Source organism: Orbicella franksi, chromosome 2, assembly GCF_964199315.1.
Source record: "Orbicella franksi chromosome 2, jaOrbFran1.1, whole genome shotgun sequence".
NCBI classification, from domain to species: Eukaryota; Metazoa; Cnidaria; class Anthozoa; order Scleractinia; family Merulinidae; genus Orbicella; species Orbicella franksi.
In genome coordinates this window covers 19049862-19072490 of record NC_138146.1, presented here as the reverse complement: position 1 = coordinate 19072490, position 22629 = coordinate 19049862, and the positions used below count along the sequence as shown (strand labels likewise).

The window sequence follows — 22629 nt, the reverse complement described above, 5'->3', positions numbered from 1 at the left end:
ATCACTTTTGGTTTTAGCAGCTGAAAATATAGAAGAATGACCAGATTTATTTCAGATGTTTAGACCTTCCCCACCCACCCCCTCCTTAGCCCACCAGCAGTGCCATGAAATTTTTGTTGCTGCAAGATTTCACAAACGAATGGCTGTGCCTTCAGCTGTGAGTTGTTGAAGATTAGAGATCTATTCTGTGTCAGATTGGTCAACCGACTGATTATAAATTCTGATCTGATTGTTAACTTGATTGAGTGAGTGATTGATTGATTGATTGATTGATTGATTTGATTGATTGATTGATTGATTGATTGATTTGATTGATTGATTGATTGATTGATTTGATTGATTGATTGAGTTTTAGGTAAATGGCATGGCTACTTCAATGATAACAGGGATTTCCCAGATAAGCCCCCAAATGGCAAGTGGAACATGGAGATAAATATGGAGTTTACAAATAATAAGCAGTTCACTGCAACTGGAAGTGACGAGGTTGGACCCTTCACTTTTAAGGATGGAAAAATAACAGGTATGGTGTACATGGTCTTATTTAACAATATTTATGCATAGCACCGAGTTGGCTATAATCATCTCTTATTATATGGCTGCGTCTCACAAAGACTGGGAACTACCGAATTCACGAACATGATTGGCTGAAATCGATATTGACCGCGGTCTAGATTTTCCCATCTAGACCGGCATCTAGCTAGACCGGTTTCATTTTGCGTTGACAAAGTAGCAAACTAAAATACAAAAATGTTCACCGTTTTCTTTTCTTTTCTTCTCAATCATTTATGGCACTGCCAAAAAGCCTGATAACAAAACAAACAAGTAAAGAGAACGAGCAAATTTCGGCAGGTTTAAGTTAAGCTCATCGCCGTTCGCAAGCAAACTGTCGGCAAACCAGTTACATTAAACGAATTAAAGTTTTCTTCTTTGCCACATAATAAACATCTAATTAACCGAGCCAAGTCGGTCTGTATGGGAGAATCTTGACCTCGGTCGTGGGTACAGACCTCACTGCGCTCGGTCTGTACTCACGACCTCGGTCAAGATTCTCCCATACAGACCTCCAGCTCGGTTAATAAGAGCTAAATATCCAACAAGCGGGGGAGAAATAATTGTTTTATTGAAAGTGACCCCAAGATATAGAAAAATAAAATAAAAATAAAAACACCCCCAAAAGTTATGTGTATGCTTACCTTATTTGTAGAGTATGGTATAATAATTTGCTCTTAGACCATGATGGCTAAGCCAATAAACTTTTGAACTGCATTATCCAATGATCCTGTATGATCTATTATTAAATGGCAAATTAGTCTTGAGGTAACTCTGATCAATCTGATTGGTTCATCCTTGGTTGGGATTTTGCTTTACAGAACAGCTCCATAAAAACAGTCACAAGTCGTGTGTTTTTTAGACAATGTGCTCCAAAAGCAATGTTTGTCGTGATGCAATGATTTTGTTTTGAGCTAGAAGCTCAAGGCATTACCAAGTTATAACTTTTTTATTCTCAGATGGCAAAGTATCGTTCGTCAAAGCATATGCTGGTCACACTGTGTGCTATGAGGGTGAAACCAAAGGAGTACAAATGGCAGGGCAATGGTGGTTTGATACACATCCTGAATGCAGGGGAGACTGGGCCATGTGGCCTGCCACAACACAGTCTGCAGGAACTCACTAAAACTACAAACCCCAACGATTGCTTGCAATTAGTTTGTATACCATAAAACACCATAATAATCACATTGGAGACTATTAAATTCTGTTAAATAGCTGATGCCATGTTCTTTTTCAATAATTTATATTTACTTTGCTTTATAATTGATGCGTGAAAAGCCAGCTATAATTTAATTCTGCTCTCTTCATGTATAATTGACATAAACAGACTTATTTCAGAAATAGTTATCAGACAAAAAAGTTTTTTTACCACATAAAAATTTTATTTACGTTTCTAGGTCTGAAAAAATATGTATCATACCATTGCCAGATTTAGAAATTACAACTTACAGGAATCCTGTTATTAACATTTGAACAGCATCAAAATCATAATGGCCTTTAATAAACTTAACTTAAGAGGATGTCAATGCTGTGAATGTTGTCTCTGCATGACAGATTTCCTTCCACGATTTCCAACACGAAAGACACTTAATTACTGTGTGTATAAAATGCAAAATAACCATCAATCAACTAGTATTTTAGAGATGCCAAATGTTGCCTAACTAAAATTATGGGCCACAATTTTTTTTTTGTCTGACCTGGAAAACTGAGAATTCTTTATGATGAGACATCCTCATTTTTTTGTGTTCATTCATTTGTCTCTAGGTCTGAAATTAATGAATTTTCAGACAAGGGTCTTGACGTCTCAGTGAGTCTAAGCTTTAACATTTATTATCCCTTATTTGTATTTTCTTTTTATTGTCTGGGGAAATAACATGACTGTATTGACTATTTACCATTTCCTTTATTTTACACATCCTGTACCATGTATAGTGCTTACAATCTGAAGAAGCAGCCTTTGCCACTCATTTTTACAAAACACTATGTTACATTAAAGCAAAGGAAATTTGATCAAGGGAAGGGTAATAAACAAAAAGGATTGTCTAAATTATATTGAGGGTCTATGTACATAATCCATAAAATATGTTTGAAAAATAAAACTTTCTTCCATGGTAACTTTATACTCTGAAGCTGGACAATTCACTAACATCATAATTTTTCTCAAGAGTAAATGTCTCTGCTTCATCAATCATATATGACAACAATAATAGATCAGGACAAACAGACACAGTGATAGCTGGTTACAACAACAAAGAAGTAATGCTACTTAAAGATGATTTTCAGTCCATACACAGTCTCGGCACCCCAGGGCCAATGTTTGTGAGTCTCACTCCACGGAAAGCGACAACCTCGTTCCCAAGGTCTCTCATCTTACCGCCCCCTCGTTCGCTCCAGGGGGCGGTAAGATGAGAGACCCTGGGAACGAGGTTGGGAAAGCGAATAGATGCTGCTCATACCTTATCTTTGAGGCAGTTTGAATTCTTTTCCCAAGATTTTCTTTGATTTTCACAGCTAGGAAACTGTTTCATAAAGTGATTTTGAAAGAACAAAACATTAAGCTTGGTATCCGTAACATGAAACTTTGAATTTACTTCATGTTGGTAGTAGCAAAATGTTACATTTTGTGACATATTACATGAGTCAAAACAAAAACATAAACAAACTCTCGAGATTGTGCTGTATGGACTGTAAATCATCTTTAAGTCCAATTCGTTCCTAGCCTTCTGCATCTGTTAAGAGTATTGCCCCCCCCCCCCCCCCCTCACCACCTAGATGAGATACCAGTCCATCACAAGTTAAAAGCATTTGGTCCTGAAGGGTGCCCCAACTATTTGCCATTACCCGTGAATTTACCTATTTACATATGTTTCTGGGTGAAGAGAGGCATTGTGCGAGTGAGATGTCTTGTCTAAGTCTCAGTAAAACCAGGGCTCAATCTGAATTCAACTGCATTAACCAATATTAAGCCACTGCACCTCCCTGGTTACAGATTGAAAATATTATTTATAAGTGATTTTGTGCTTGTAAATGATGCAAATTTTAAACAACCGTTTTGTGAATTTTGTACAACCATGCAGTTGTTCCGCACTGCAGCCAACGTGCTAATTTACAATATTTAATTATTATTGATAGATCATGCAGTTACATCAAACCAGACACGTGAGGGTAATTACTTTTAAAACTCACAAGATGACCATTACATTTCACTCTGACTAATAAATATGATGTGTCAAACTACGGTACAACTTAATTCTCTATACTAACACTTCATAATCAGGGTGCAAAGAAAATCAGTTTCCAACTTGCCCAAGATTCCAGCTTGCCCTTTGGCAAAGGTGTAACTAGGGTGTTATGTGTACAAGCCCAACAGTTAAAGTTGCTAACCCAAAAAAATTCTCACTAGCACTGCACAATGAAATAATTAGTTCAAGATCAAAATTGAAACTTACAATAATTAGCTCTCTGTTACAGTACTTCAATCTGTAATTTAAATTTCCTCATTTTTTTTTTTTTCACAAAAATCTTCACTTACCTATTGGGTAAGTAAAGGATAGAATCTTCTAACCTGAATGCAAAATCCACTAGTCCTGGACTATTGGATATGACTATCTTTGCATGCTGATAATATATTCGACACCTTTGTTTGTTTCTCTAGATAATTTATAACTTAGCTATGTTTTTAATTAACCCATATTTGATTAGACAGTGCTATAGACACACTGATTGATATGTTGGTATCTTTGATTTGATGATTGGAACACTTTCCTAAGAGGGAAAAAAAGAAAGTTAAAAAAATTAAGACTAATTAATGACTATTAATGACTACTGGTATGTTACCATGTTGTTATCAAGTTTGAGGTCTGTATTGTAAGATGTGGATTTTAACAAGGCTTTTCCTAGTGAGTTATTGACAAAATACAAAGCATCTAGGCCATGAATCAACCTTCAAAAGTCTAAGATCTGTTTGTTACAGTATGGACCAGGAGAACAAGACTAGCGATGGGATTTTGTTATATCTCTCATTCTTGAGCAATGAGAACATTTCAAGTCATTGATCGTGCATAGGAATCAGGTTATATACCTACACTGTAGAACATGGCCTAGTACAAAATTGATCAAGTACAGTACATATAATTAATATAATTAAAAATATTGTCTGACTCAGAGACAGATCAGTAATGATTTTAAGTAAAGAGTGATCAGCAGGTAAATTCAGTACCATTTACTGTTTTCATTGCACAAATTTCAGACACTTGACAATGCTAGGGTAAGATTGATGGCAAGTCAAACATCATAACAGTTAAGTCTGCAAAACTTACCTTTCCAACATTTTGTTCCAGTCTTTGTAATGCATGCAGGATTCTTTCTTTTTGAGTTTTGTCCATAAAACGTTTTGACACCTGAAGTAGACAACAGCTGGTGACTTAGGGATAATAGATTTATCCTGTCAGGTACGCCCCATAAGCTCGAGCCTGACAGTCAACATGCAAATTTTCTGCTTTTCTTATGACAAATTCACATGTCATTAGAATTGTACAAACTTGAATCTCTGCTAGCAGATCTATATCTTCCACAAAAGGACACAAAAGCTGTAGACCCTGCCACTCACAGGCGCATCTGACATATCACTTTTAACATACACGTAGATTGTACAGTCATGTACACGTACATGGGTATTGCTTCTCTGTAATTAACAGATTCTATCATACATCTGTATAGTAGTATATTTATCTACTAGCGGTCTATCATGAATGCCGTTCTTTGATAGGCTACTCTACTCGCTATCTATTCTATGATAGATAGTGAGTAGCGTAGCAGTGTACCCTTGCTAACAAAATGACAGCCGCTTCTTGGCGTATTCAAAGTGTCTGTGAAGAGGATTTAGATAAAGTTTTGAACAACTAGTAGATTTATACTAAAACAATAATAAAAAGGGCGTATAGCATTTTGGGCTGATTTTTATTTTTTGCAGGATTGAGCTAATTTTTGGCAGACAGACTTGTTTTGACATGAAAAGCATCATTACGTAATTGTTTTTGTTGATTTGTGCTTTGTTTTTGAGAAATAACATATGCAAAAAAACTCAGTTTTCCAAGCGGCATTTTTTGGAGGGAATCCTTCAAAGGTGGATTTTGACGCAGCGTGAATTTAAACTGTTACTTTTAGCGGCTTCAACGGCCCGGTTTTTTTTTTTTTAAAAAGATGTTTTGATTTTTGAAAGAAGTAGAGAAATAGACCGGAAAAAAAAATCGACCGACTTGAATCCGACCGGTTCAGCGCCTTATTCCCTTGCGCTAACGAAGCAACAATAAGAGAATAGTGTAATTATATGAATAATAAAACTAGCGGCAAATAACACGCTTTGGTGACTTCATCGTTTAGCAAAACAAAAGGTTTCTTTTGTTTTTCACTCAACAAAAGATCTCCAAAAGATACCCTTGGAATACTGAGTTTTTTGCATACATTATTTCTTGAAAACGAAGCGCAAATCAACAAAAACAATTACGCAACGATGCTTTTCATGTCAAAACAAGTCAGCCTGCCAAAAATTAAATCGATCCTGCAAAAAATAAAAATCAGCCCAGAATGCTATATATGCCCTATATATGCCCTTCAAATTATTAGATTATTCGCTGTCAATTTCTATGCGTGATAGTTCACCACTAAATTTTCTCTGATTCTTATTGGTTTAAATTGATCACGTGACGCGATAGTGTTCGTCCGCGGAGAAACACTATCAGCCCATAATGCCCGTCCATGGAAAATACCTGGATGGATAGTACTCGTCCATGAAAATTTTTCTGTAAAAAAGCGGACTTGTAGAAAATAAGCAATTGAAATTGTATTAGTGGGTTTTTGTCTGTTGTCTTTTTTATATTTCACATTTGGCTGTCACGGCTAACATCTCAAAAAGTTGAAAGTAATTCAATATGATTTTTGAATTGGCGCACAGAAGAAAATTTAGTGGCAAACAATAAAAACGATAGAGTGTTTATGTCTCGGAACTATCGGTCTGATAGTTGCGCCTTGGAAATTTGATTTTCTTAAAACTAGCATATTTGCCCTCCAAGTTTCGCTTCTCCGGCAAATATTTGTTTTAAGAACATCACATTTCCGCAGGGCAACTATCAGCCAATAGTTCCTCGAGAGAAACACTCTATTGTTTAAACAGAAATCTCGAGCTCATAATCTAATTGTTAAATATAACTTGTACAGTGCACATTTAAATACAAAGTTCAAAGTTACCTGTGGAAGGAGGGCTTTTAAATGAGGGTTAAGTGCTGAACCAACAACTTCACTGAGTTGTACCAAAGCTTCCAATGAACTGTAAAAAACTTGTGTGTCTGATGAAGCCTTAACACAGTCAAACAATTTAAACAGCATTACGTCATTCAATGTAAATGCCATGCATCAGGCCTGCATGGGATGAGACCTTTTTAATTTGGCTCAACAAGGCACATATATACACAGCAAGGATCAGATCTTACCAGTGCAGCCCTGAGAGGGACTATAAGTTTTGATAAAATCGGTAATGTCTGAGATGCAGCATCGTCTACTTCAAGCATTTCTCTAAATCCTTCACAAGCAACGAACATGTAAGGGTGTTTGGTCTCTCTAAGACCCTGTAATGAACAAAAATGGTTTTGTAACAATTACTGGGATTCCGGATCACTTTGCACATTGAATCTTCAGCATCTTCAGAACCATCATTTATTATATGATCTTGCAGGACCTTCCATGTATTCTTAACAATCTTGTATGATTCTCAAGGACCTTGCAATGACCCCAAGGGATCCTCCAAGATTCCACAAAATGTTTTGACTGTCTTCCTCAAGATTTTTCCAATTAAAATCCACATCCCATCAATAATCTTTTTTAGATTTTCCTAAAGTTGTTTAAGGATCCTTGAAAGATCCCCCATCCCTTTAGCTCGTTGGCAATCTTGCATGGCTTTTCAATGATGGGCTCAACTATGGAGTACATAATTGTACAATGTACAACCACCAAATTGAATTGAACTTGAACATAGTACTTAATAAAGACTTACATGTACCTCTGCTAAAGTAATTAACACAGGATCAAAAGACAGGTTATCAGGAGGAGTATTCCACTGAAGTTTGTGTTTAACAGAGCCATGAACCAACCTTGGAATTATAATAAAATAAACAAAGCAATACTGTCAAATGTAACCATTCAAACATAAATTGGGAATAACATGCACACTTGGGTTTGAGCCTAGCCCATCAGACTGGCACGTATCTCTGGCTTCTGTGTAATGAAGTAACAAGGAGTACTAACCCTCCCTGGATGGGCTGCTAGTCCACCGCAGGGTTATTTTACACCGGCCTGGGCTATAAGTCAGTATTGGCAAAACAAACTATGCTGCCCACTGCCTCTAGGCCCAGTTGATCAAAGGATGGATCACTATCCACCAGATCACTCTATATTGCTATCCAGTGGATAACATACTTCATTATATAAATACGAGTGAAATACCAAGATTTTTCCTTTTACTAAAAAATCGTATCTTCATCATGCACAGTGAAGATACTATTTTTATCTTTCACACTGTGAAGATATCATTACTTTTTGATAACATTTTTCTTTTGTCCCTTTAACTACACTTAAATTTGTTGATGTATGATCGAAACATCTTCGGATCTTCTTCGGTCATCTTCGGCAATCTTCGACAATCTTTGGGAAATGTTCAGAAAATGTTCAGAACCGTTCATCTGGCCTTCGGAACAACTTTGGAAAATCTTCGGAAATCTTCAGAAGGTGGTCAGACATCTTTGGAAAATTGTCAAAAACGTAGTCATTACTATGTTTATATAATAAACAGAATATTACATGGCTGCTTGTGGATACAAATTTACACTTCTCTTGTTCAACTCAATATCTCACTTGTTGGCTGCACTCACTCGTGAGATATTGAGTTGAACACTCGAAGCTAAAATTCATATCCACGCATGGGCATGTAGTATCCTCTATTTGTTTTGCCAATTTTTATCCACTGGATAATGATTTGTCTAGTTAAACAACTAGCGTGGAATAGCATTATCCAGTGTTTGTCAAGCCCAAGAACACAATATACAATGGTCCTGGTTATGACATCAGGACTCACATGATCTTAAGTCAAACAAACCAAGCACTTGACTGCGGTACCATCCAGTATATACATTGCTGTCATGAAAGTTGTGCTGGTCTAATAGTTAGTGCATCAAACTCCTAAGTTCAACAGACTTGATCATGACTGATTCTCTGCAGACACGATCACATGAGTATCCAATTACAGGTATCCATTTACAACTTGTTGTAATTGGATACCTATAATCATTGAATACCTATATTATCCACGTGCCAATTATGTGCACTTGGAATGAATGGCTCCCTTCTTAATGGGGTGTTTCCCTACTGTTTGAAACTTCTTCTGACTTTTGCTCGAAAGATGTTCTTAAAACTTTTTAATCTAGATTAATTTAAATTAACCTTTAATACAATTAATGTATTTCATAATTGGACCTCGTTTCTTACAAATTCAGGGAGTATTTACTACTCATAATTTCAGTTCGGCATTGCACTACATGCTCATGCGATTTTGAAATTACTTGCCTGATTGCCCCCTAAAATATTATTGTATGCAACTCAGTTGAGTTTTATATCAAGTAATTTATGTTTAAGCATTAGTCTCAGTATGGCAATTTATAGTCAATGCCTCTCTCCACCTAGGTGTACATGTACTTGTGTAAATGGATACTAGTGAATTTAGTGCTAGGGGAAACCCTGTGATGGACCAGCACCTAATCCAAGGAGAGAAGCAATTTTGTACTCTTGGCTAGTCCCTTCATGCTAGAGGACCAAACTACTATGTCAAGTAAGACCATCCTTGAAAAATAATATAACTCAAAGGGCCACATGTACATGAGCTCAGAGTGTCTGTGTCAGAAATGAAATTGTCCAAAATGTGAAGCCTAAATTTAACAATGATCACCCTAAACATTAACCATGCTGATATACCTGTAGGGTAATTTAGAGTGATTTATTTATATGTTTGTGTTGTCTAAATCAGGATCTTTAAGACTGTAAGTTGTTATTGGTCGTAGAGACATGGAAAGTTGATTGATCTGTCAGGAGCAGTAATTGTTGTCAGTTTTGGTCTGCCTATATTTCTCAGTTCAATTTGTGCCACAGAAAGGTCTATTTAGTGTCTATTTAATTTGCTTTGGATTCTTCACAACTAATGGCATCACAGTTAAATTGATCCTGACATAAATCACAGATTTCCATACACGGTAGGAGTCTGGATAAAAAAAATATTATTATATTCCCTTAATGTCATACCAAATGAATTTGTTAAACTACATTTCTCTCTGCTCATCATTGCTTAGTTGAAAAGATATTAAAGTAATAATGCAAATTGAGACAGATTATAGGTCTTAAAATGAATTATCTGTCTAGTTACACTATTCCAGACATGTTGATGAATTAATCTCGCAGATTATCTCCTGCTATTTACCTAAAAATATATTTTAATTGTTTTTAAAATGGACAAAATGCAGACAGACTGATAACATATATTTCATCACTAGAGATAAATTTGGCCAGTGTACACATACAGTAGTTCCAAGCTTATCACCACCACAGGCTGCACTCTACCATTTTTTTGTGTATGTGTGTGTGTGTCACCTGATTTTGGCTGGGATGTCATTACTAGCAAATTGCCCATACCCATTTACAGGTATGCACCACAGTCTGATATGACAGGGTACTTGCCAAACTCAAATCTGGAGCTCAAAGCCAAAGTTCGACATCCAATTAGAATTATATTTCAAGCTGGAAATACATGTATTTACTTTGAGTCTTTCTCTCAGACAGCAATACTAATTATGCCTTGTTTATGTAAGCTTACAAAAATATCAAGTAAATAATAAAACACAAAAAAGTAGTGATATGAATTACTAGTATTTCTGGCATGTAATAGAGATTTTAAAACTCATATACTGTAAGCACTGCAGCCCTTAATGTCAGCAAACTGAGTTTGGGCCGCCTGTATCACACTGATTGCACTTAATTTGACCTAATTCAATTTGCTGCTGCAATAATTCATTAATTTAATGTAGCAGAAAGGTTTTACGATTAATTAGACCCACCTGCAAGGTACTCCACCATTTGCGTAACTTGTAGCAAATGAAGACTTTGGTGTCTTGTCGTTGAACTAAAATCAAGGCCATAAATTATTAAGCTTTGTTTACTATTGTCAAATAAATTAACACAGTAAGATGAATCATTTACAAGTTTTACTGAAATCTTCTACACACCAAGATAATATAAGGTCTCAGCCAAAAGGACGCCACCAATTTAACTAAAGATCTACCCAAATGTGCAACAAGTCGAGCAAAACATGCTTACTGGGTCAACAGTCTTTGGATTCAAAATGTCTGAAGGACGTTGCTTCGCCGCTGACGTCGAGACTTTTGCAGCCGAAACAAGCTGTTTAGAACCACCATCAGAGCTTTTAAGACGTTTCTTGGCTTCACTAGTTCTTGGTATTGGTGTCTTACTACCTTGGACAACAGGAGAAGGAGTTTTCTTTCCACGAGAAACTACATAACTACGGTCGCCATGAAGCGATGCAAAAGCCATTTTCTTTTTGACAAGCTTTCCCCAACCGGGGTGGTGTAGAACCAAATGATGGGATATATTCCATGGGTGGGTGGGTGGGAAAGCTCTCTTAAAGAGCAGTACACTTGTACTTGAAAGTAACTATAGGGTTCTAATTTTTGTCTCGGAAAGTACACTTCAACAGCTTCCTCTTTTCTCTTAAATTGTCTTACGAGAAGCGAAAAATAGCGTCAAGCAAAATGTGACCGCGCGAAAACTGAGCCGATAACTGGGGAAAAGAGGGACTGCCTGTAGTCTATTCATATCACGGAACCAGTCAAGGGCCCAGTGAAATTATCAACTAGAAGTTAATGAGTCCACCCAGGTAATTGTCCCTCTTTCACACTAGGCCGAGTTACTGTCTTAACGGCGAACTCCTCTATTAACTATGTCTGGGAGCACGTGTCGCCAGGAAGAGCTCAGACGGGCTATCCACCTCAAGCGAGAAAACAGGCTTTAAGATCATCCAGTCAGTGCTTCAGAGAATGGTTCAAGTATCGATAAGTACATTTTTCTGCCCTTAGCTGTTCTTTAAGTTTTAAAATTTATTGTGGTTGGCAAGGCTTAGTTTCTGGATCATTGAAGTGTAGAGCAAACTTCAAAATGCATCTGAATTATTAAAATCAAGTAACAGATCAGGCGATCAAGTATAGTCTGAAGATGGGAGAGGGTGGAAGTTACCCCCTGTAATGGACTATACGTAGGGCGAGGAACTACGCTGAGTTGGTGTATAGGAAGGAGTGGGAAAACTATCATCTAGGTATCTAGAGGGGCTTTTTATAAGATCATTTCAAGAGAGAAGAAAACGTTGTGGAAAGGTGTTCGCAGGAGTAATTTTCTATCGAGGGGAAATGAGGGTGACTTTTTCTGTCAAAAATAGTATATAAAAGACTAAGAGCTTCGACCTCCTTGTGGAGCCTTCCCTTACAAAACTTTGTTGAGTTTCCCTCCCCCCCCCCCCCACCCCACCCCTTACCCAACGATCCATTAGTAAGCTAGCTAATAATAAATAATGAAAGTAAAACTGGTGTCAGCTGTGTGAATCTTGATACAACACAGAAACAGATAAGTATTGCGCTACTATAGGCAGATGGCTTTCCCGCACGACAGCGGATGCCTACAAGCGAGGACGGAGAAGAAACTAGTAGAAGTAGGGACGCTGAAAACTCAACAAAAAATGGGCTAGAGAAGAGTAGTCGACATCCAGATTACACACTAAACAGAGGGTGTATTTTAGTAGGGGCGTATTTCGTCTTCTTGGTGTGGAGGTTTATTAGCCTCGCTCTGTACTCTATCTACGCCACGGATTGTTTCTTACGCGCAAAGCTTGCCACTTTGAGATGCGAGAACTTCACGGTATATCCAAACCCGACGAGATTTGAAATTGCTTGGCAATCGTGTTCGGCTGTGAACAATTTCATCGCGATTGGGATTTTATTCAAACTGCCGGAGTTTCCTGGTTGGAACGTTGTGTCCGCTCGTCTCGTTAGACTCGCTCGGTTTTGGTCTTTCCTCTTTCAACTGGTCGTGGTGATTAGCTACAATCTGATGCTCTACTGCCACGAACATTTGGCTGAGAGCGCGATCATTGAAGTTGGGTTCATTGTCGATGAAATTACCATCACGGCGGTGGTTTGCTTGTGGAATTTTATACCCGCACCTCACGACAGGTCCGACGGCTTCGCGTGCCTCTCCGTGGCTTACAAACTGACACTTGTTGTGTTCTTTTTAGAAAACTTCTTCCTCTTTCTGTTAATGTCTTCTCAAGCTGCGTTGGACATTACTGGAATTCACGAATTCGAAACTAGATCGAAAGGTTTACAGGCGTTGGGAATTGTCTTCAACGCAACGGAGGCGACATTCTATTTTGCTGTCATGAAGTTCATGTGGAATAAACTGTTTGAAGGAGATGGGGAAGACCTCTTAAAAAAAGATACAATTTGAGCAAAAGTGTTACAGACACTTTTATATAAGACTATACGCCAACACGGCAGGATAACTCAGGATAACTCAGGATAACTCAGTCGTAAAAAAATAATAATAATCAGCAGGTGACACTAAAGATTTTGTGGCTCAGTGATACGTGCGAATTAGAACAAAAACTAATTACAAAAGTCAAAACAATACGAACTTATTTTAGTAACAAAGAAATAACAAGGCGTAGTGCCTAGAGCCAAACCACTTTTACTTCATGATTAGTCGCTGTTTGAATTTGCTCGAAAAAACCCATACGCAACGGGGGAACAACAAACGCTCGCGCGCTAGCAGTCTATCGCCACGGAAAGATTCTAGAAGTCTCACTGTACTCACAGAAAATTACTTCCTAGGCTTATCACAGACAATTCATGACAAAAAGAACCGGAATATGTACTTCATGAAGATTGATTTTTTGTGAGTACATTGAACCTGTTGGCACATGCGCATCAAACAGGCGGAAGACCCCTTCCTGGAGGCATGCCATAAGACTTAGGAACCCATTTTGTTTGCGTACTCTTTGGGCTAGATGGAGGGCTGTCTGTTGTTACACCTCGCCTCCTGTCCAGTTCCCGCATAATGGAAGGATCGAGCGATCCTCGGCGATGCTCGGGCTTGAAGCTTGAAGGCGCTAAGTTTAGGTTGACTTTAGGTTTAGTGGGAGGCGAAGATGTCATTCGGGTTATGAAGGTCGAACCAGAATCGTCCGACGAGTCTTCGATTGATTTCGGTCGTGGGGGCGTCGATAACGATGGCAAAATAACCTTGCCGTGCTTTTTGCCAAGAGTCGATAAATCCTCACAGGATCTCGACAACAGCATGTTCGATGGTGGGCTCGCATCCAAAAGGGAGGATTCCGAGCAAAGATTTTCGGAAGACTTCGACAAACTTCGGCTGAGATCGAGAGGCTCAAGATATGGCATTGATCCAGATCGTGGTCGGTGTTTAAGTAGCGTCTTGCCAGTCTTGCGATCGTTTAATGATGACGTCGAATGCGGCCTAATGCGATGATCACCTTTTGTTGACCCAACTTGCAATTGTAAGCGCTGTTTTCTTTTTTCCATCATGATCTGTTCCTGTTTTTCCTGCAATTGTGCCATCTTTTTAACCATTTCTTTTTGCCTGTTAGTCATCTGAGACATGTTGTATTGCTTCTGTCTCTCCAGATCTTTTACCTGCTTAGCGTGCCTTTGACTATGATAAATGTTTGACGCGTACAGATTCTCGATCGCGGAACGCGACTGAATAAGGAACGATTCATAAAACGCGTTTTCTACGGGCGAGCGTTCCTTTTCGGTGACATCTTCACTGTCGTCGGTGACAGTCACTGTCGGTGTGTGAGGCTCGTTTGACATAACGTGATAGCTGCAAGAAAAAAAATGCAATTGAAAATAATTTAGTTCAACAATGTGTAATCACAAATAAACTCAGCACATTCCTCGGTTGCCGCGCTGACTTGAATGAAACGCGCGGAAACGAACGCATGTGGCGCGTCCAAGTAATTAGAAACGCCGCGTGTTTTGTGTTATTTCAATCCCAACTTCTGTTTGTTGCATCCAAAAGAAAGCAATTTTAACTTAAAATATCGACTGCAAAGACCAGAACGAGTTGACTTTTTCAACAGAAAGAGCTCCCCTTCAAACTAGTAAATTAAATTTGAAACAGAAGTGCAAATCAACTTAAAAGTTCTTTTCATGGACATAATTAGCTAAATGATTTTCTTTTGTCTCGATTTTGCTCTTTCATTAAGTAACATCGGGACTTGTCTTTGTATTAGTAAACGGCCGAATATATACAACTTTCATTGCAAATTATAACTATTCAAAAGCGAAATGGAACATTATGAAATCAGCGTTATTGCTTTCTGTCCTTCAAGCAGAAATAATAGCCCATGAAAAAGTTTAGCTCATGCCATATATTTTTATGGCGCAATTGCAAGTGAGAAACTTCGGTCTAATGCAGTACACACTGTTGAGTATTAAAATGCACTTTGTGATACTAATAGAGAATACTACTGACACCAAATCAGCGACGATAAATAGGTTAATTAGAGTGAAAAACCCGCGGTCAGCCAGGCCAGATTTTGCGCGATAACTGAAGGGGTGCGATGTACAACATGCAATAAACAAATTTTTCCCCTGGAAAGACCAGGGGCAAGTGTTGGAAGTTGATGTCGTGTACAATACTTTGGCGCCACAATAAATAGACGAAGGCACCAGTCAAGCGGTACATTTAATTAAACCTGCCTGTTACCACAAGAAGTATCCTACTCACCTCAATCAATTCTTCTTCAGAACAGAACGTCTTCGCTAGCCGTGGGTTTAATGACCGATGCAGAGTTCGCTTTACTTTAACGTAGTAAAGAAGACCAAATCATGTTCCATTTACTCGCTGTTTGGCTGGAGATTGATATGTTATTTGCTATAGTTAACGAGCTATTATGCATTTGATGTTGGCGGCTTTTGTTCACAAAAGAAAGGTGACAGCACCGGCGATTGCTTTTAGCGTGATGACACGCGGCACGTGAAGTTATCTTTCCCCTCTCCAGTCCCCTACTTCTCTCTCTCTTCCTCTGTCCACAATGAATCCGGAAATAAAGAAGCCCACAGTGCAAAAGTTTGGCTAAAGCCCGGGTGGGGGAGGGACGGGAGGGGAAAGGGGGCCGGAGCGGCGGGGGAGATAGAACTCCCATCTGAAAATATCAGGGATGCTCATCGAATTTTTTTTCGCTGTTCAGAAAAGGAGCTTGCGCTTCTGGACCGGACTAGCGAGACCGGCGGAAATCGAGCCTAAAAATAAGAGCGTCTTTTGTTGTTACTGATTTCTTCGAGTGTACCCTAAAAGATGCTTTGACAGCTAAAGCTAGTGACGTTTCGTCATGAACACCCTATCCTAAGTGAGGCAGACGAGGAGCATCCCCAATCTTTTCATGTGGCCGTGATAGTCCTCCTGTGGGCTGCAGCTGTTCCCAATGCTGAATGGGTTTATCTGTTAGCTTCCCTTGTTTAGCTAAGGGCGCTTTCCATTTGTTAGAACTGGCCGGTCGGATTGGTCCGTCCGTAAATGAAATGCGCGAGTTCTGAGAATTGTCAGAACTGCTTCTGGCCAGATTGGCCCTCCTTATGGAGTAGGGCCGCTCAGTTTTCCCGGTCCGGGGCGCAACGCGGAAATTGCGCGGGAATTCTACGCGTTGAAAATGACTGTCAATCATCTCCGTCAACGATGAGCATATATAGTCGAACCACTCCACAACGGCCAGTTTGGGGACAGAGCAAGAGGAAAGAGGCTGTTGCAAAGAGGCGGTCGTTATTGGGAGGAAAAAGTGTAATTTGACACCCGTTTTTTCGAAGCTGTTTTTTTCGGGCTATATTTATTGTACATAAACATTTTAAATACAACACCATAAAAAATATATATGTAGGATTATGTGTCTTAGTTACCCTCCATCTTCTCTTTTATATTTGTTGATGAAGGATACTGAGTGCCCTTGGCGAAGAGTTCAGCGATAACTTTCAAACGTTTTGCGCGGACCTTTTGCGACTGGAATTAAGGTTGGTTGCAGAAATGCTGGCCCCGAAATTAATTTAGAATTTATTTCTTTATTTTGAAGGCTATGAATTGAAGTACGTGTTTCCATGTATTTTGCCAGCAGCAATGAAAACTATTGTTTAAAACTCGCTTAAACTCAACTACTGATAAGCTTAATATTAATTAATTCAAAAGAAATCTTTTCCTTGCTTTTTTGTCAACGCAAATTGATCAGTCTAGCCTAGCTGCAGTCACTTCGTCCTCCAAAGACCATGGAAAGCACTGAATAGCGCTTAACACTTCCTTAATTTCTTAACTCAAGCGTAAAATCTCTTCGTGTTATTGACAAGTCGGCCAATGTAAACCGAAACTGTTTATTACAATTGTTATCGCTAGTGTTCCGAGTTCCCTAGTTCCCGGGTAGAGTTGTCATATCGGGAACCATGTGTTTACTAGCCTGCGAACGGGCTCCCGGTGAGGACGGAAAAAAACATTCGGCGAGCGCGAAACAGAAGAATTCGGAGAGCGGAGCGATCGGGGCGGGGACAGAGCTCACTGGGAGTCTGTTCGCAGGCTAGTGTTTACCTGTACAATAGAACATAGATATGGAACTCTATGGACCAATCAGAGCTCGCGTAGCGTCTCAATTATTTTATAAAATCGGTAGAAACACAAAGACAATGTTTTCGATTTTTTTTTTAGAAAACAACCTAAAAAAATTAGAGTAAATTTATTTATAATCTATGCTACCATACGAATTTGTACTCCGAAGCAGTGGATCTTCCTCTACAGAGTTGAAAAAAATTCGCTGGTGACGACCACAAAGTTGCTGGAACCTTTCTCTTATCTTCTTAGAAAAGAAGCAAAACAGGAGGAAATTGGCAAAACCCTGGCTGTTGTCTCCAATGCCCTGAAACAAAAGCAAATTTGGGGAACGTGAAAGATTTCTACTATTGCATAATCTTTGTGAAAGTTATTAAATGATGGATTTTGATCTTTGCAGGATCTTTTAAATTTGAAATTGTCACCTTTAAAATCACATGCTACTCTAGCTAGATCTCCTAACAAAGTGTCCAGTGAGGGACCTACAGTGTACTAAGGTTTTCATATATCAGATTTTGAAAGTGTTTGAAGTGTTTTTTCTTTCTCAGGGAGAATAAATCAAAGTTTTCACTCTACCGTACCATGACAGGGGGAAAGGTCTGGAGGGTATGGCAGAGAGCAGGGGACAGATCTGACTGCTCCAGACAATTTTGTTACTAAAGAAGTGCCACGTATATCATAAATTAAACTAAGCCTTGCACATAAGGTAAAATGGTCCAACAGTTACCTGAAGTATGACGAGGACTTGCAGGGCATGGCTGGGACCAGTGTTCTGACAATCTGGCAAACAAGCTAGAAAGCGGAAAAACCTTATAGTCCCCCAGATGTGCACCAGTATAAAGACTACAGGAATGAGTATTAACTTTTGATCTGCCCTCTTTGCTACCTCCACAGATCTCACTGTTATAAAAGGACTGCCTGGCAAAAATCCAGCGCTCACCTAAAGAATCAAAAGCACAAACTGTCCACATCACTTGAATCAGATTTCAGTTGATCTCAAAGATTTCAATTTTTGTTCAAAACAGATTTTAAAGTGGCAGTCACCAAGACTTCAACTGCATGTTTTAATTAAGGTCTGTCAACGTTTTCCTAGTCATTCAGAGGCTAGTCTCTTGTGCAGATGCTCGTTGGACTAATCACGCAATCTTTCCCTCCCCCGCGTCGCGTGACAAGTTTTAAAAACGTCTGAATAAGAGGCTTCTCAGAGGCCGGACAACTTTATTCTGGAAGCGCCAGGATTTCAAAGCAGACCTTACGATATCTGAACATGGTCATTCTACAGACATTCCATAGCCATTCTAAACATTTCTTTCCCAGTGCCAGGATGTGTTTCCAGGAACAACATCGTTGCTAGTACCTAATTTCCCTTGATTATCAGAGAATAAAGGGAAGAACCATCATTCACATGAACTTTCTCCATTTTTACACTACTTCAGTTAAACAGCGGAGAATGGATACTTTCTGGAACAACACAACTCCTCCCATATATGGTATGATTGACTGACAAGTTTCCAAACTGAAAATTTGAATTAAACTTCTAAAAGTCCGGACGTATGCTTTGGGGTACGTAGCCTGTTTCCGAATATGCCGGCCTTAGAGTTACAGAACCATCTGTCAGGGAGTTTGCTCAGTGTTGCCATTGCAACGACAAGTTTAGCCTGCGTAGCAAACGTTCCCTTACGAAGAACTTTTCCGCATTCTGGCCGCGCGTAAATTTTGAAGCAAGAGCAAAACATCGACGAAGCAGGGGTTGATGCCTAGGGGAACGCTTGCTACACAGGCTACGACAAGGTATTATCACAGGACTTCGCCGCATCTAAATTACCACTTCATCGTTTATCTTTTGATCTACGTGACAGCCTTCTCGTTATTTTTAAGTCACGCAACGTAAAAGCTTTGAAATTTAAACGTGTTCTATATACATGTATTGCCAAATGACTTATCCTGTAGAGCTACAACTTTGTAGAGCGTAATTTACAGGACCTCATATCTGGTTAAACTAAAACCGCAGAAAGATATCGATAGGAAAATTATGCGTAAATTTAAATTGCGCGTAAATTGGAGCGAGAGCAAAAAAACGACGAAGCAGGGGGTGGTGCCTCGGGGACAGGCTACGACAAACTTCGACGCATCTAAATTACTACTTTAGACCTACGTGACAGCGCTCTCGCCATTTGTAAGTCACACAAAGAAAAAGCTTTGAAATTTAAACGTGTTCTATATATTGCCAAACGACGTATCCTGGCGAGCTACAACTTTGTAGAACGTAATTTTTTACAGCACCTTATATATGGTTAAACTAAAACCACAGAAGGAAACGTAAGTTTTTAATCTGAAATATGACAATGTCACATGACAACCGGCACTAAGAATGTTAGGTCCTCCACCCCCACACCCCCGCATGCACATGACTTCTTCCCTTTCAATATTGTTCAATCCCCACAAAAACTACAGTTCATAGCCCTAAACTATTTTAAATACCTGTCGCCGTATGTGCGTCTTCACCAACACGTAGAATATAGGAATGGTAATATAAGCTATCATTTCCCATGCCTTTCCAGTAACGCACATCCATAACACCATCATCCACCAGGCTTGATCATTTGAGATCCAACACCAGCCAGATGAACACACGTTTCCTGCATACCCAAATCCCTCCAACGCTAAGCATATCATTGCAATCGTCAGAGGAATTCCCAATGCCGTCACGTGAAATAACCTTAAGACCCGCTTTTCCCGTTCCAATGAAATCCCTCTGCAGATAATCAAATAAAAATATAACGACAAATAGACGGTCCAGAAGAAAGAAAATAGAAGGGCGATCGCTCCGACTGCTGCTTGAATTCGGCAACCGACGCTTGGCCCTGGACTGGTTCCCCATAGGCCTACAATATTTGCTCCAGCTACTAAAAAATCGCCAACAGATATAAACACGATCATTCGGCGTGAATTCGTTCTCAAATCAGGCCACATCCAGAAGGTAGCAAATATTGCCAACGTTCCAGCTATTGACAGTGAAGCTGTCGTGGTAGATAAGGCCTTATTTAAGCTTCCCTTTGCAATACTTGAGTGATTTAGCGTGTTTCCTAGAAGTGTTGGTTCGTTGGCCAAGTCGGAGAAATTCGCCTCGAAAAACGCGTCCATGCTGTGAAATTGAACTATGTTCGGAAGCGTGACCTGTTCTCGTCGATTTTAATACATGTAATTAAACCTTTAGCTTCAACGATGATAATCATATATATCATATGGTGCCACAATCATTTATAAGGTCCAGAATACGGTTTATTTATTCCTCGCCGCTCACTCGCACTAAAGGGTGACCTGACCTGATGATTTTTACATGTTAGTCACGCGTTAAAATCGTAAATAACAAATACTGTATTAATCGCCAAGAACATTGAAAAGTTAGGGAAGAAAAATACTTTGCTGACGCCCAAGGTAAACTACCAAGAAACTATAGTATTAGAAACTCTTATTATTTTAAATTGCTTATTAAAAGGCGAATCAAATCGTAAAACAACGCGTTGAATAAAAACATGCCCTTTGACAGGACGCTCTCGGCACGATAGTCAAGGATCGGCCGAGACAGGTATTTCATCAACCTACATATGTTCACATATCGTTTCTAAGCTTATTCATTGTCAGATTTATCACTTTCCCAACTGTATTTAGTTTTCGTGAAATTTCGCGCCACGGTTGAACTTAAAGATAGAGTATAAAAGTCCAATATCATTAGTACATTGATCACAGACCATTCGATAATGGTAACTTTTCTGAAAGCTGATCAAATGATTACTGACAACCACTGAGTGTCATGCGGTCATTGGTTGTTTCCTCGTTCGACCTCTCTCCTCGGCAGAAGCTTGTCCCCAGCCTCCGAACTACCAGCCTACGGTCAACAAGGCAGCACGAAAGAGGCCTCTGCAGAGGAGAGAGACGCCATGCATTATAAAAATGTCCTTTGCGGAAGATTGACACGCGGAGTTTTAATTTTATACCATAGTTTTGTCCAGTGGACTATTGGGCAAACTACCTAAAACTGCCGTGTTACGACCCGTGTTGCTATATGGCCGCGTCTCGCAAGGACTGAGAACCACGAAATTCAGCTAATCCGGTCTAGACTGGCATTTAGATCGCTCTACCAAGCATTTACTTGTACTTTTCACTTACTTTTTAGTTACAAAGTTTGACCCACCTCGACATTAAAGCTGAGCATTTTGTCACTTATGCCCTCCCACCTTTTCGCCGATCAAACTCTGAAGAAAGAATTTAATTCCGACAGCAATCCCTCTCCTGAGTAGAAGATAAATAAGAGGTTCTAATAATACGTAAAGTCAAAGAGGCAATTCACCTTAGCGCATGAAGGTGTTAAAAAATGGTCAAAATCTCTAAAGTTTCCTTAAATAAACAGAAAACCCACTGGTCGAGGAAAAAGAACAAGAAAAAGTTATCTGGGTTATGAGGAATGCAAGAGGAATTTTTTCCAAGGTGTGGCGATGTGTGAGCTTGGGAAAATAATTCCTTTTGCACCCAGGGTACTGTGATCAATACCCAAATAAGAAAACGTAACAGCACCGAATCTTTTGTGGTTCTTCTGCCTAACTTATTTGGAACCGGCCTATCGCCCTGACTGACTGTGTGATTTTTCGGAAAATATTTCCAGCTTTCGTTTTAAGGATGGTGTTAAGAAGTTTGAAGATGTCTTTCGAGTCTGCGATGAAAAGACGTTTGATAACTTGAACTGGCAGGAAGCTCTGCCTTTGGGAGTCAGTACATCAATGAAGCTACAATTGAAAAGGTAAAAGCAATCAGTGCTAAGGCAGCTAAAGGAGCCCCGTTATATCAAGACTCAGTGATAAAATGATGTGCTGAAAGACACGTTCAAGGGTTTATTATGCAAAGCAACTTAATCAGATGCCAGAACCGTGAACTCAAAACTCAGTTAAAGAAAACCAAGAAGAAAGAAAGAAGTAAAAAATTAATTAGAAAGCGATTGTGCTTCATAGCATGGTTTTTTGATTCCCATTGATTCTGCTTGCCCAAACCGCCCAGGTAAGCCCAAGGTAAGCCCAAGGTAAGCCCAAGGTTTCCTTAAGTCCCAGCCAAACGATCACAACATTTCAACGCAACATATCACAACGCTTAATATTGCTGGAAGCAACATGTTGCGCACGTTTGGCCACTCTGTTGCTACGTGTTGCGACATGTTGGGTGTTGTTGGCTCGAATTTGAAAATAGAATTCGAATTTGTGGATGTTGCATGATGTTGTAGTCGTTTGGCCGGGTTCGTGCAACAATGTTGGTCCCGGG

At 39.3% G+C, this 22629-nt stretch overlaps 5 protein-coding genes across 5 annotated transcripts; 2 read left to right on the top strand and 3 right to left on the bottom strand.

The window, feature by feature from the left end:
* The first annotated feature begins 79 nt into the window (after positions 1–79).
* On the top strand, positions 80–2330 carry LOC145478446 (uncharacterized). The gene is made up of 2 exons (XM_081456473.1): positions 80–520; positions 1509–2330. Exons 1-2 carry the CDS (start codon positions 424–426, stop codon positions 1673–1675), a joined length of 264 nt encoding a protein of 87 aa, XP_081312599.1. The 5' UTR covers positions 80–423; the 3' UTR covers positions 1676–2330.
* Positions 2331–2435: 105 nt separating this feature from the next.
* LOC145478445 (PACRG-like protein) lies at positions 2436–12166 on the bottom strand. The gene is made up of 7 exons (XM_081456472.1): positions 10963–12166; positions 10704–10768; positions 7607–7697; positions 7041–7175; positions 6799–6906; positions 4872–4952; positions 2436–4317 (listed from the first exon to the last, which is right to left on the bottom strand). The coding sequence occupies exons 1-7, from the start codon at positions 11194–11196 to the stop codon at positions 4261–4263; spliced, it is 771 nt and encodes a 256-aa protein (XP_081312598.1). The 5' UTR covers positions 11197–12166; the 3' UTR covers positions 2436–4260.
* Positions 12167–12197: 31 nt separating this feature from the next.
* On the top strand, positions 12198–13212 carry LOC145478444 (uncharacterized). Its single transcript, XM_081456471.1, has one exon. The coding sequence runs from the start codon at positions 12328–12330 to the stop codon at positions 13156–13158; it is 831 nt and encodes a 276-aa protein (XP_081312597.1). The 5' UTR covers positions 12198–12327; the 3' UTR covers positions 13159–13212.
* Positions 13213–13545: 333 nt separating this feature from the next.
* LOC145478443 (uncharacterized) lies at positions 13546–15538 on the bottom strand. The gene is made up of 2 exons (XM_081456470.1): positions 15463–15538; positions 13546–14553 (listed from the first exon to the last, which is right to left on the bottom strand). Exon 2 carries the CDS (start codon positions 14541–14543, stop codon positions 13638–13640), a length of 906 nt encoding a protein of 301 aa, XP_081312596.1. The 5' UTR covers positions 14544–14553; positions 15463–15538; the 3' UTR covers positions 13546–13637.
* A 1908-nt stretch (positions 15539–17446) lies between these two features.
* LOC145478442 (G-protein coupled receptor 157-like) lies at positions 17447–20846 on the bottom strand. The gene is made up of 3 exons (XM_081456469.1): positions 19801–20846; positions 18047–18259; positions 17447–17626 (listed from the first exon to the last, which is right to left on the bottom strand). The coding sequence occupies exons 1-3, from the start codon at positions 20461–20463 to the stop codon at positions 17447–17449; spliced, it is 1056 nt and encodes a 351-aa protein (XP_081312595.1). The 5' UTR covers positions 20464–20846.
* Positions 20847–22629: the final 1783 nt, after the last annotated feature.